The sequence below is a fragment of the Rhinoderma darwinii genome, chromosome 9, assembly GCF_050947455.1.
Source record: "Rhinoderma darwinii isolate aRhiDar2 chromosome 9, aRhiDar2.hap1, whole genome shotgun sequence".
Lineage (NCBI taxonomy): Eukaryota > Metazoa > Chordata > Amphibia > Anura > Rhinodermatidae > Rhinoderma > Rhinoderma darwinii.
Genome location: NC_134695.1, coordinates 673,816 through 689,207, shown reverse-complemented (window position 1 = coordinate 689,207; position 15,392 = coordinate 673,816). Strand labels below are relative to the sequence as shown.

Sequence of the window (15,392 nt, the reverse complement as noted above, 5' to 3'; positions counted from 1 at the left end):
ACTAGCAATGATGTAGGTGATTGTAAAGCGTCAGATAATGATTTGTGTGTAGATTTAGTAGCGGGAAACGTCATAAACATGCATGAAATCCCTGTCACATGCACACACACACCAGTTCACCAAGACGGGGAGAAGGTTGTGTCCATTTCTCCTGTGACGCGCAGTCAGGGTGCCTGTAACACAAACCTGGGTTCTGGGCCCCCTACTGTGTCTGCTGCAGAGGAAGTGGGGACAGCTGACAGCCCGCAGCCAGCGGCAGAAGTTAGTCAGAATGTGTTGCTATCAGCCAGTACAGACGCAGAATGTCAGTTGTTTCAGACGGCCCTACGCACTGACGATAGTCTGCAGAAGCTGCGACAGCTGGCTGATCGGACCCCAGAGGAGGGGGACACTGAAAAAATAACCTGGGACCAGGGGAGACTGTATAGACAAAGTATTTCCACTGACCCCCAGCAGGATGTATTAAAAGACAGGCAACTAGTGGTGCCACGTCAGTTCAGGGAACAACTCCTGCGGGTGGCTCATGAAATACCACTAGCTGGTCACCTAGGGATAAGTAAGACTAAGAGTCGCCTAAAACACAACTTTTACTGGCCTGGCCTGGGGAATGATGTGACAGATTACTGCCGTTCCTGTAATGTGTGCCAAAGGATGGGGAAGTCGGGACCTGTGCACCGGGCCCCCCTCATTCCTTTGCCCATAATTGATGAGCCTTTTCGACGGATTGCTGTGGATCTGGTAGGGCCCTTGGCCATACCCAGCAGTTCTGGAAAGCGCTTTATCCTGACGGTAGTGGATTATGCCACACGTTACCCAGAAGCCATAGCATTATCCTCCATCAGGGCTGATAAGGTAGCAGACGCCCTTCTGACCATATTTTCCCGTGTAGGATTTCCCAGGGAGATGCTCACAGATCAGGGGACCCAGTTTATGTCAAATTTGATGCAGTGCCTCTGTAAGAAAATCCAGGTGCAACACCTGGTGGCCAGCCCTTACCATCCTCAGACTAATGGTCTGTGTGAAAGGTTTAACGGGACCCTCAAGCAGATGCTACGAATGCTTGTGGCGTCCCAAGGGCGAGACTGGGAGCGTTATCTCCCGCACCTGCTATTTGCTTACAGAGAGGTACCGCAGGCATCAACCGGTTTCTCACCCTTTGAGCTCCTGTATGGAAGGAGGGTACGGGGACCCCTAGATCTCATGAAAGAAGCATGGGAGGGAGAATTGGTTACACCAGAGGTCTCTGTGATAGATTATGTCTTGAAATTCAGAGAGAGGATGCAGGAACTGACAGGCCTAGTACATGAGAACATGGTGCAGGCACAGGCAAGTCAGAAGAGGTGGTATGATAGGAATGCCCGAGAGAGAGTGTATGCGGTGGGTCAGAAGGTATGGGTACTGGTCCCTATGACCCAAAACAAACTCCAGGCGGCATGGGAAGGCCCATATCCAATTCATCAACGCCTCAACGATGTGGACTACGTAGTCACGATCGATCATGTTCGCAAGAAACACAAAGTTTTTCATGTGAATATGATCAAGGCGCATTATGACCGGGATATGTACGCTCTGCCAGTCTGCAGTTTGCCAGAGGAGGGAGAAAGTGAAACACTGCTGGATTTAGTGGCTTCCGCAAAGGAGATAGGATCCATTGAGGATGCCGTAGTCAATTCACAGCTGTCTGAGGGTCAGAAGTTCCAGCTGCAGGAGGTACTTAACCCCTTCCTTGCCACTTTTACAGGGAGACCTGGGAGAACTCCGCTAGCAACTCACCATGTAGACACGGGGCATCACCAACCTGTTAGGCAAGCAGCTTATAGAGTTTCCCTAGAAGTGAGGGCTGACATGAAGAAAGAAATAGAGGAAATGTTAGGGCTGGGCGTGATCCAGGAGTCTCAATGTGCCTGGGCATCACCTGTAGTGCTTGTCCCCAAAAAGGACAAGACAACACGATTTTGCGTGGACTACAGGAAGTTGAATACCATCACTGTGTTTGATGCGTATCCAATGCCCCGCATAGATGAGCTTTTGGATCAGCTAGCTGGTGCCCGGTACCTAACAATTATGGATTTAAGTCGGGGGTATTGGCAAATCCCTATGTCCGTGGAAGCGCAGGAGAGGTCCGCTTTCATCACCCCCTTTGGACTCTATGAGTCCAAGGTAATGCCCTTTGGTATGAAAAATGCTCCTGCCACATTCCAGCGCTTGGTGAACAAGCTGTTAGAGAAGTTTGAAGGGTTTGCTGTCGCTTACCTGGATGACATTGCTGTATTCAGTCAGACCTGGGAGGATCACCTGACCCACCTGTCACAGGTGCTCAGGCGTATCCAGGATGCAGGACTGACCATCAAGCCTGGAAAGTGTCAAATCGGCATGACCGAAGTGCAGTACCTCGGGCACCAGGTGGGTGGAGGGACACTAAAGCCAGAGCCAGGAAAGGTTGATGCAATTTCTGCCTGGCCCACTCCTAAGACCAAAAAACAGGTTATGTCCTTTTTGGGGACCGCAGGATACTATAGAAAGTTTGTTCCTAACTATAGTTCCCTAGCAAAACCTTTGACAGACCTCACAAAGAAGAAACAGCCTCAAATAGTTAATTGGACTGCCGACTGCGAGAGTTCTCTGTCAGCTTTAAAAGCTGCCCTTGCTAGCTCCCCAGTCTTGCAAAGCCCGGATTTCACTCGTAAGTTTGTGGTGCAGACTGACGCCAGCGCCTATGGGCTAGGCGCAGTGCTCAGCCAGGTAAATCCAGAAGGGCATGAACATCCAATAATGTATTTGAGCAGAAAGCTTCTACCGAGGGAGGTTGCGTATGCCACTGAGAAGGAATGTTTGGCCATTGTATGGGCCTTGCAGAAATTACAGGCATACCTCTATGGGCGCAGATTTACCGTAGTGACCGACCACAACCCACTTAGTTGGTTGCACAGGGTAGCAGGTGATAACGGGAAGCTGCTGAGATGGAGTTTAGCCTTGCAACAATATGATTTCACTATCCAGCACAAAAAGGGCAGTGAGCATGGCAACGCAGATGGGTTATCGCGCCAGGGGGATGCTGCGGAGATCGGCTTGGGATATTGATGGCTATATCAATGATCCCATGCCATGTCTTAAGGGGGGAGGTATGGTGTTATAGGTAAGAGAATCAAAAGTAGGTTACTAGGAGGTAATTTCATAACTCCCTCTGACACAGAAGATACATCTGATTTGCATAGGAAATGCAGATCTTTGGCCATCAAAGGATGTCCACTGTCTGACAAATGTTTAATTGGCTCTTTCCTCACCAAGGTGCGAGATGTGCTGATTAAGGATTTGTCACTAGGGCTGACCAAACATCCTGACCAAACATCTAAAGCTATGCAAATGGCTGCCTGTGGTGTGTCTGTCTGTGGACCAGGAGAAACATGGGAGAATGGCATGGTGTTCAAAGAAAGTATGATACATCAAGGCAAACCCCGTCATAATTTATATTTGTAATGACCCACATAGCTAGTTATGATCAGGGAAAATAGCCCTCATATATATGTCAAATTCAGATCCCTACACTCAGAGGAACTACCTGGGATTGGCTATTGGCTAAAAACATGGGCCTATTATAGTGGTGTTTGATATGCCCTGGTTGGTAAATGTCTGCACAGGTGAATGCAGGTAATATTATATTTCTAGGGGATTCCTGCAAGGACACATGATCACTTTTATGTTTCTCTATAGAAATACAACTGTGTAATGGGAGGAGTACCCTTCATTATCATATGAACAGCCTCCTCTCAGTGACATCACCAGCCAGTGAACTGGAGGGAAAAAACTGGGTTTAAAATGCCATGAGAAGTGAGGGTCAGTGTCAGTCGTTGGGGATCCATATCTCGGTTGGAGTGACTGCCCATATTTTCAGCTGTCCCCACAGCCAGGATATCGCCGCTGTACATCAGTAAGGTTTTGTTCTGTTTCTTTTATCCCTTTTATTTTCATAAACTGTTTGATTGCATTGTAACTGTATGTATATTTTTTATCTTTTATTCTGACAACTATTTTATGTATTGCACTGCACTATTGTGTATTAAATCTGAAATATTTATAAGTCTCTTCCTTGTAGTCTTACAGAACTTAATCTTCCGAAGGTGAGGAACGTTACCTGTATTTTATGTTCAATTTAGATAACCTGTGTTATAGGAACTGGTGTTAAGGGAACATAGAGACTTAGGCCCCTATTGCCTAGATAAGTATAGGTGGTGGTAGCATACTGTGGTATAAATTATTGGGGTGTTGGAAACTACGGGAGTAATTTAGCATAATCCTGTCATCTAGAGTAGGTGGGCGTGGATTTATGAGGTAAATTAATAAACTCAGTAGTGTAGTTCACCCCTGTGACGTGACCTGAGATCGGCGATCGTCACAGACAGTAAGATTACTACTTCCGGTCGTTTTTCCGAGCCGTGCTCCCATTATAAAGTATAGGAGCACGGCCTGTAAAATAAAAAAAATAGAACATGTTCTATCTTTTTAACGGCACGGGCACCTTCCTGTGAGAAAACGGGAAGGTACCCGGTGCTAACAGAAGTCTATGGGCCCGCTATTTCGGGTCGTATATAACGGGTGTTTTTACGGTCGTGAGCATGAGGTCCCGTAATGACGGGTGGCTACATGTTTTCACCCGTCATTACGGCAGCGTTGCTAGGCGACGTCAGTAAATAGTCACTGTCCAGGGTGCTGAAAGAGTTAACTGATCGGCAGTAACTGTTTCAGCACCCTGGACAGTGAATTCCGATCAGAATATAGAGTAACCTGTAAAAAAAAAAAAAAAAAAAAGGACGTTCATACTTACCGAGAACTTTCTGCTTCCTCCAGTCTGGTCTCCTGGCCGTTGCCTTGGTGACGCATCCCTTTCGACTTCTGGCCCGACATTCCTGGATGACGTTACAGCCCATGTGACTGCTGCAGCCAATCACAGGCTGCCGCGGCCTCTGCAGCCAATCACAAGCTGCCGCGTCAGAAAAGAAGGTCAGACTGGAGGAAGAAGAAGGACTCGTCACCAAGACAAACGACCGGGTACGTATGAAATGCTTTTTATTTTATTTTGAATCAGCAGCCTCTTTTCTCTATCAGTGACTGATAGAGACAAGTGGCTGCCGATTTGTATAATATTTTTGACCGGGTTCAGTCAAAACGTGTTCGGCCGAACCCGGTGAAGTTCGGATTCGCTGCGAACCGAACTTTTCCAGATGTTCGGACCGAAACCGGGTTCGGTTGTCCCGGTTCGCTCATCTCTATTTATTATATATAGGAAGGGGGAGGAGTAGTGGGGGAGAGAGGAGTGTATGCGAGTCCTGCCAGTGTCCAAATATCTGCAAGCATCCCACCCCTTCGCTATATTTGATAGTATGGACGAGGATTTTTTTGGTTCTAACAGATTACAACATGGCATCCAGCAGTGATAAGGTCCTTGAGGGGCAATTATTAAGATGCCTGTGGGGCCAGTCAAAGGTATGGAGACCCCGTTATGGTGACCTGGTAAAATTAATAGTATTAATGCTGGGCTTGGTTTCTGGGGAGCAGATTTAAAAGGTTTTCCAGTATACAGACACTTTTTCAAGCCCTGTTATCTGTTGCATGATCACAAAAATCTAACTATGTCCACCTTTTAAACACAATTTTACGGTTAATAAAAAATAAAAAGTGTAAATTGCATTATTTATCTTGCGCTGATCCGGAGTTACAGCCTGAATTTTACTCCTGAGTTGCATTCAAAATTCTTCAAATCGAAACAGTCAACAAGCTCTGTTGTAGTAAGGTGGGAGATTTCAGTTCTGTGAATGCAGCTCTAGACTATAACACAGGTTATAACTTTAGTATTAACAAAGTTACTCAACTTTTCATATTAATTTATTCTACATTTAAAATTGTTTTAGGGTTAGTTCACATCAGCGTTGCCCTTCCGTTGTGGGGTTTCAGTCGGGTTAACCCCTCAACGGAAAGGCAAACAAAAACCTTAGCTTCCGTTTCCCTCACCATTGATCGCAACGGCGACGGAAACATCGTTAATGGTTACCGTTGTGAATGGGTTCCGTTTTGACGGAACCTATGGCGCAGTCGACTGCATTATTGATTCCGTCAAAACGGAACCCTGTCACAACGGTGAACAACGGAAACCATTAACAATGTTTCCGCTACCATTGAGATCAATGGTCAGGGAAACGGAAGCTAAGGTTTCTGTTTGCCTTTACATTGAGGGGTTAACCTGACCGAAACCATAGACGGAACCCCTCAACAGAAGGGCAACACTGATGTGAACAGGCCCTTACATGCTGAAAACTTATGGATATTTAGATGAAAATACTGAAAAGTCAGCGGTCAGTATTACAGGTAAAAAGATCAACATCTGGGAATATTGCCACATAAGCCTATTTGATTTTAATAAAAGGAGACTAGTGCTGAATTGCGGGTGCCATCAAAGCTGCACATAATGAAGTAATTTAAAAGAGGTGATACCGTAACTGGTGACATATCTCCCTGATCTCAGACGACATTTACCCATATTTTGACATACAGACCAATGATTACATCAGAGATAAATACTGCACTTTCTATAGGTTCCGCTCACGCGGTTAAATTGGTTCCAAATCGACCAACGTAGACTGCAGAGCTATTCTCTCAGATAAAATACAAATCAATCATACCCATAATGGAACCCAGTATAGCAATAGCACAGCACGCATCTGAAACAGGATATGTCATAAATGCCTGGTAGGTGCGGATCCTACATCTGAGGCCTCACTTACTGCAGATTGCAATAACCTTTTGATGTAGTAAGACAATTTGTGTTTATGCTAGTGATAAAGATTTGGAATAAAGTTACTAATATATGTATATTTCAATATATACAGTATGTAATAGATCAGAATAAAATATATATGTATATTTTATTATTTTTTTAAATATTTTCAAATATTTTTTTCTGATCTCTATAGTCTTCAGTTATTGCTACCATCACAGATGTAAACACCCACCTGATAACCGTAGGGTATAATTCTGTGGTGTAAAGGAAAACACAACTAAACGATGCAGCCAAGCATCCCTTTCCAAACACTGCCAAGCTGGTTCTCAATGTCTGAAACTCTGAAAAGACAACATAATTAAGAGTTGTGTACGGAGAGATTTCAGAGGAGATAATTCAATTGTTTTCTTACCATTTGGCACAAAAATGTTTGCCATTATTGCCAGTCCTCCAAGGACCAGAGAGAAGAACTGTGTGACTCTTCGGCCAATGTAAATCATGCTTGTGGTAGAAATAAGCTTGGCTGGAAAATCAACAGCTCCAAAGATGACCTGAATGAGATATATACTGACACCAAATTTTTGAAGGTCCATTGCCAAACCATAATAGGCAAAACTTGTGGAGAACCTGGATAATAGTAAAAAAAAAAAAGTTAGAAAATATTTTTGGGATTTTATTACTGTAGTATGGAGATCCCAGCATCCTTGTCATCTCAACCATATCACCATTTGTAGAGGCCCTAGGCAACTCACTGTTTATTACTTAGAGGCCCATATACCATCCTCTGGTCATTGAAACCTGACTCTAAAGCAACTGGGCTTTTCATTTTGTGTCAAGACCAGCAGATTGTGGATGCACTGGGCTACTCCACTTGTTTGATTTAGGGCCACCTCTAAGGGCATTTTCTAAGTAGCCTCCCCAGTCTTCTCTCTTTAACCCCCATGCAAGGATCTGGACTTTGCTGCAGGGAGAAAATTAGGTCAATATCTCTCGAGGTTGTCCCGGTGTGAGTAGCAGCTGGCTGAGCAGACCAGGGTACAACGTTGTAGTACACAGAGGGTACAGGCACTGGCAGATGATGCCTTGGCAGAGGGGTGTGGAACAGAAGTCACAGTTCATAACCGGTAGTAAGCCTCAGGCTCGTCTCAGGTAGTTGGATACAGACTGGCAGTAGATAGCGGAATGCAGACTGATGGCGAGTAATAACATACGAGCTGGTAGCGTACAGCTGGATACAGGATGCAAACTGGAAACTTTGCAGGACGCAACTAGGTAGCCCCAAAGTTGCTCAGGCACCAGGTGATCCGAGGAGGTTCGTTAAATACTCCTGGTGCAACAGGGATTGGATCGGGGCTTTTTGACATGCCCGTGCGCGGAAACATTAAAAGGCGGCCAGGGAGCACACACCCTAAGAGGAACACAGGCCGCTAGCAGGGGGAGAGGCAAGAAAGATGCCGCTGGCCATGCAGAGTAGAGGAACCAGGCTGCCGGCAGGGCCGTTAGGGGACCCGGCGGCAGAGACTGCCGGCAGAAGTGGAGTTTTTTTTTACTTCGAAAATGATAAAAGCAAGTAGAGCTTCCTCATACACTTACCATGATACGGATACTGAGAAATGCTTGCTTACCATACAAAGCTCAGAGCAAAGGAAATTCTCCGCACAGTGCTAGTTCGAAACAAATCCAAAACTGTATAGGATGAATTGCCACAAGCCACCTCTTTCATCATATCAGCCTTTAGCGACTATTGTGAGAATGAATAAGACTATTAGGAGATATACACATATATATATATATATATATATATATATATATATATATATATATATATATATATAATAAATAAAAATAAAAGCACGCTTGAAAGGGTTAGAAAAACTTTCCTCCAAAAACAATGTCACAACTGTCCACAGGTAGTGTGTGATACTGCGGCTCATCCCATATAACTTCAATGGAACTGAACAGCATTACTAGACACAACCCATGGACAGGTAGAATGCTGTTTCGAGTAGAAAGTGGCCATGTTTTTGTAATTCTGGACAACTCAATTTAAGCTCACATTTTGAACAAGAACGGTTATACAAGTGTGAAGTTCTATAAAGTATAACACTACTGCAAATAGGTCCGATTTTTTATTTATTTTTTTCCTCATTATTGGCAGTTCTTGAACTTTATGTCCACCTGGTCTCATATACATACATATGCAAGCCTTATTCACACGAACGTGTCCGTTTTGCATCCGTGTGACATCCGTGTAGGGTGTGTGTCTGCGTTTTTTAGGTGCGTATGTCATCCGTATGATGCGTTTTTCACGTCAGCAAAATAAACTGAAGGAGAGATTTTTCTTTTTCTCATCATTTTTTTAGCAACTGTTGTGTGAATCATGGACAGGGCATGGATGTACGTCCATGTGCTGTCTGTTATTTTCACGCACTCATTGACTTCGATGTGTGCACGATGCGCAAAAAACGCACAACTATAGGACATGCAGTGAGTTTCACGCAGCGGACACACGCTGCGTGAAAAACACTGAATGTCTGAATGGACCCATTGAATTACATTGGTCCGTGGGACGTCCGTTTTAACACGCGTAACCCGGACATGAAATACGCTCGTGTGAAGAAGGCCTTAGGGAACTGAGCACTGTCTAGACAAAGAGCAGTAAATAGGCAGTGCTTAAAGTCTTAACATGGGGGAAAAAAAAAAAAAAAGTGCTTTGACACCCAAAGTGCAACATTGAGGCAGGCTCAGGGTGTGCGAGTCAAAATGTCGCACTTTTGGGGTCAATAAGAAACACACTCTTTTTCACCATAAGACCTTATTTGTGCTGCCTATATACACACGTTTATATCGCACACTTCACAACAGCTCAGAATAGTATGGTTTGTTGCAGAAGATGTTGGCTCTAATCACGAGGTGGTTGATCACGATATGGCCAACTAAATTGTAATGACTATGGTCCCCTTAAAAAGGACTTGCCAGCTTTCCAAACATGTCTGTTTTAGTAAATGCTTGAAATACTAGGGAAAGATAAGAGGATAAAGTGTGCGGTTGTGTGTGGGCTCACAAAAACAAAACTTTTGTGTCTTAAAACACAGCAAATTATTTAAAAAGTCTCCTACAGACCAGGGTCTCTGAGTACGAGTGAACACCCCACTGTCACACCCTCAGAATGGACAAAACTTGGTCAGTGGTCTTAGTAGAGTGTCACACATACACTAGACAAGGTGACCTGAAGAACGTTGTGGTATGCTAGAACTACCTGCCTTATATTACACGGATTCGGTCTGCATTGCCACCTCACCACTGGGCTGTATCTACAGCGGCCTTGTGGGGCGATGTTGCAGATCATTGTCCATTGAAGGCAGGCACTACATTTGTAGATAGAGCGCTGCACTATTTGCCAGCTGGCTTATGTGAATTCTTGCTCCCCACTATTTGCAGTAATAGTGGCACTGCTTGCTTTTGAGCCTCACTCAAAGAGCGTTGATTTTATGCTACCTGTACATCACAGCATTTGGATTTCTCTAGCAGAGTCCTCTAATATAAGGCACCCTCTAGCATACCAAAACATTGCTCTAGTTACCTTCCGTTTAACCCCCTTCAGGATGGAGCCATTTTTGCTTTTTCATTTTCGTTTTTCAAAGAGCCATAATTTTTTTATTTTTCTGTCAAAGTGGCGTGAGGTGTTATTTTTTGTGGGAGGAGTTGTAGTTTCTATTGGCACCATTTAAAGTACCATATAATGTACTAGGAAACTGAAAAGAAATTGGAAAAAAAAAATGATTCCGCCATTGTGTTTTGGTTTCGTATTCACGGCTTTCACCGTGCGGTAAAAAAATAAATAAATTACATCTTAACTTTATATAGAACAGCTGCAGCCAGGTACACGAAAACTAGAAGAAGAAAAAAAAAAAAAAAAAAGGTCCCCGCTGGAGAGGATTGTAGAGGAGAGAAAATGGCCTGATGAGGACGCTGGTCCGGCGTCGAAACGCGCAGCCACTCTTAATAAAACCTGTGTTTTCCATATATTCTCCTTTTTCTATCTAAACGTTCTAACAGCAGCGCCACAACGGTTCACAACTTTTTTTAAATTTTTCTCTCATCTACAATTAGTCCCGGGTGTCATCTGTAAAACACAGCTAACACCCGCATTGTATGGATACATACATCATCCCACACACCACGACATGCTACTATGTCGTGGTGCACGAAGGGGTTAACCTGTCTACACCATCAGTGTCACACAGTCATTACAAACTGGCCCATTTGGTCCATTCTGATAGGACACACCATGGTCTGTAGGATACTTATTTATTGTGTTTTAAAAGATGCACTAAAAGTTTTGTATGTGAGCCCACACAAGCATACGCTCTGTCTTTTTACCTTTCCTAGTATTTCAGAAGCTTTATAGCTTACTGGTGGTGTATACCTTGTATGGTCCATTTTCATATTAAAATAACATTTTATTTTGGGAAGGTGGTCACCATCTCTATTCTATATTTAGTAAATACTTTTATTCCGTGACATAATGCTGGATCACATTCTTAGAACTCTTCGTACCATCCTTCTGTTATTCCTACTGGAAATGTATAAATAAATTCACAACTGGCTGTTACTACACCCCTACGTTGATTGGACAGTGTCAGAGTGTAGGGACAGACCTCGTTAACAAGGAGAATGGTAACGTCTAATTGCCAATTTATGCATACAGTTCCAGGAGGAAGAAGCACACAATGCAGTTTTAAGGAAATATGTTATTTTATGGGAAACACCAGTATTTAATGTAAAAAAATAAATAAAAATAAGCCAGGAGAGCTGCGAGATCCTTTATAAGCAACTATATTTATCACAATGCAGCAGAAACTAATTATGACTAGTTTACTCTGTATATTTTAATTTGCAAAAAAATATTCTCACGTATTGTATGCACTCTTATAGCAAACCAGGTCACATGAACAAGGCAACTTAAAGGGTAATGTCAAGTAATTTAAAAAGGGTAAAGTGGAAGTGGTTTTTACAGGTCAGAAAACCTCCTCTTTTACAAACGGAGGCACCATGCACACAACCGTGCCCGTAAACATGGTCCGTGTTTATGGGCATGGCCGGTGATAGCCGTCCACATTTGCGGGTTATGCTCCCATTATAAAGTATGGGAGCACAGTCCGTAAAATAAAAAAGTAGGACATGTCCTATTTTTTACGGAGGTTTCTACGGCCCGGACACCTTCCCGTAAATTTATGGGAACTTGGCAGTCGGTCATAGAAATGAATGGGTCCGTAATTACGAACAAAATCTACGGTAGTGTCCATGGGGCCCTAAAGCTAGAATTCCCCTTCAGTTTTACCATGGCTGATGTTTATTTCAGATAACTCACTTACTGTTAATGAGAACAGTACAATATGCATTGAAAAAAGAAAACATACCTCCAGTGTTATCTGGTCAGCCTCCTCTAGTTTTCCATTGTATTTGGCTACTCTCTTCATCTCATTAACAGCCTTCGATGGGCTTCCGGAAAGAACAAGCCACCTAGCAGATTCTGGAAACCACCTATGAACGAGAAGCCATGGTGCCCATCAAAGGCAGTAATGTGCATATTGCTTAGACAGCGTCTCAGCCTTTGGATGTCTGACATTTACTAGAGATAACGGACAGTACTAGGGCTACCTTACAATGTATATAGTATACAATGAAAATAAGACTCATTCTGTAATAGCTCTTCTACAGCCTAAAATTATAGAGAGAGAGCAGTTTCAAGATAGTTAGCTCTCATCAGTGCAAGATGATGCTAAGCTCTGTAAAGTAATCAACACAGAGGAGGGTAATATAATTACTGCAGAGGGATTTGGGGGGGGGGGGAAGCTGGAGGTCTGGGCAGAGAAATGGCAAATTAAGCTTAATGGATAAATGTAAGGTTATGCACTTGGGCAGAGAATTATTATTTTTTTACAATTATGCATTAAATGGTAAAACTACTACTGAAAAAGACTTGGGGATATTGGTGGACAGTACATTTACCTTTAGCAACCAGTGCCAGGCAGCTGCTGCCAAGGCAAACAAAATCATGAAATGCATCAAAAGAGTCATAGATGCTCATGACAAGAACATAGTTTTGCCTCTATACAAATCACTAGTCAGACCACACATGGAATATGGTGTTCAATTTTAGGCACTTGTGTATAAGAAGCACAAGGGGCATTCTAATCATCACGGACAGGATTCTTTACGGTGAGAACATGGAGACTATTGATCTCTGCCACAGGATCTTGATTGTTTAACCCCTTCCCTTTTTAGCCACTTTTGACCTTCCTGACCAAGCCTCATTTTTCAAATCTGACATGTTTCACTTTATGTGGTAATAACTCCAGAATGCTTTTACCTATCCAAGCGATTCGGAGATTGTTTTCTCGTGACACATTGGACTTTGTTACTGGCAAAATTTGCTCAATACATTAAGTATTTATTTGTGAAAAACACCAAAATGTAGCGAAAAATTGCAAAAATTTGCATTTTTCTCAACTTAAATATATCTGCTTGTAAGACAGGCAGTTATAACACACAAAATTGTTGCTAATTAACATCCCCCATATGTCTACATTAGATTGGCATTGTTTTTTGAACATCCTTTTATTTTTCTAGGACGTTACAAGGCTTAGAACTTTAGCAGCAATTTCTGACATTTTCAAGAAAATTTCAAAAGGCTATTTTTACAGGGGCCAGTTCAGTTGTGAAGTGGCTTTGAGGTCCTTATATATTAGAAACCCCCAAAAAGTCACCCCATTTTAAAAACTTCACCCCTCAAAGTATTCAAAACAGCATTTAGAAAGTTTCTTACCCCTTTAGACTTTTCACAGGAATTAAAGAAAAGTAGAGGTGAAATGTACAAATTTCATATTTTTTTGCAGAAATAAATTTTTAATCCAATTTTCTTTATAAACACAGAAAGTTTATTGTTCAATGTTTATTGCCCAGGTTCTGCAGTTTTAGGAAATATCCCACGTGGCCCTAGCGTGCTAGTGGACTGAAGCATTATGAAATTAATCTGCACAGAATTTGATCTCTCTCCGAGGTGCAAGCCCCCGAACACAGACGTTGCCAAGCTCTGTGTGCAGCAGAGGTCAAGTGGCACGTGAACAGAGCTCAGTCTTTGCGATGAGCTGCAGCACAGCCTGCTACTACCTAATAAGAAAGGAGCCATTTGGGTGACAACACATTAGCTATGCTGGGAAGAGTGGAGCCATGCTAGGGAATGAGAAGATAGGAGAGTCACCCTGGAGACTGACTAGAATGAAGGGGAGCGGAGCCATGCTGGGGAGTGAGACATTTGGATGTAGAGTTTACATGTTACACAAAAAGATACAAACACCAGATACAGAGAAGGGCAGGACTTCTCAGATGCAGGGAATTAAGCCCTTCGGGTCAAAGCCATTTTTTGCTTATGCATTTCTTACTCCCCACCTTCCAAGAGCCATAACTTTATTTTTTTATCAATGGTGTGGGGGCTTATTTTACGGAAGGAGTTGTAGTTTCTATCGGCAGTATATAAAGTACTATATAATATACTGGGATACTGAAAAAAGTTTCGGGGTTGAATTGGAAAAAAAACTGTGATTGATCAATTGTATTTTGGGTTTAGTGTTTATGGCTTTCACCATGCGGTAAAACATCAACTTAACTTTATTCTGCAGCTCAATAAGTTTACGGTGATACGAAATGTTAATATTTTACTACTTTTACAAAGAAAAAACTATTTGTTAAAACCAAAAATTGTTTTGTGTCACCACATACGGAGAGCCACAACTTTATTTTTCCATCAATTGAGCGGTAGGTTGTTTTCTTTAAGGGAAAAACTGTAGTTCATTGGTACATACAACTTAAATCACTTTATTACATTGTGCTTATTTTTTACCTTACTTTAGAGAGGGGGGGGGGATTTGGAAAAAGCTTTTTTTTTTTTTTAAATCTTTTTTTCACTACTGAATACAGATATCTTCACCACCGATGGGTTGTTGGAGGGGCAGTCACCTCTTTCTTATGACTTAGGGTATGTGCACACATACTAATTACGTCCGTAACATGTTTTCAGTACAGGACAGTTGTCCTGCAGCGAGGCAGGGACTCCTAGCATGATGCTAGGAGCCCGGCTCCCTGCACTGTGTTCGGTCCAGTACTTGCGGCCGAAATACGTCCGTCAATTACGGACGTAATTAGTGTGTGTGCACATACCCTTAGATGTCGTGGTCAATAGTGACCGCGACATCTAAGTGGTTAAACGGCCAGGAACAGAGCGATCGGTGTTCCTGGCAGTTAGGCCTCATGCACACGACCGTAGCCATGTGCACAGCCGTGATTTTCAGGTCGGCCAGCCGCGGAGTGTCACCCGCAAATCACGGGCCGTGCAAGTGGCCGCGTGCATTATTTTCTATAAGCCTGGACCGCAAAAACACGGCCCGTGGAAACCACGGTTCAGTGCATGGGCCCATTGAAATCAATGTGGCTGCAATTCACCCGTGGTTTTTTGGGGGAATTGAGGCCGCAAAAGCACGTTTGGGTGCATGGTGCCTTAGTCCAGGGTGTCAGACGTAATACACAGAAGACACCCGCAGCGTATGGAGTGGGCTCA

General features: G+C 43.2%; 1 protein-coding gene across 1 annotated transcript in view; it reads right to left on the bottom strand.

Moving 5' to 3' along the window:
• LOC142660235 (solute carrier family 22 member 6-A-like) overlaps nt 1–15,392 on the bottom strand; it is a 77,917-nt gene that overhangs the window by 23,481 nt on the left and 39,044 nt on the right. The window contains exons 5-8 of the mRNA XM_075836818.1: nt 12,196–12,319; nt 8,398–8,513; nt 7,185–7,399; nt 7,005–7,113 (exon numbers count right to left, since the gene is read on the bottom strand). Coding sequence (XP_075692933.1) covers nt 7,005–7,113; nt 7,185–7,399; nt 8,398–8,513; nt 12,196–12,319 — 564 coding nt within the window. The remainder of the gene's footprint in view (nt 1–7,004; nt 7,114–7,184; nt 7,400–8,397; nt 8,514–12,195; nt 12,320–15,392) is intronic.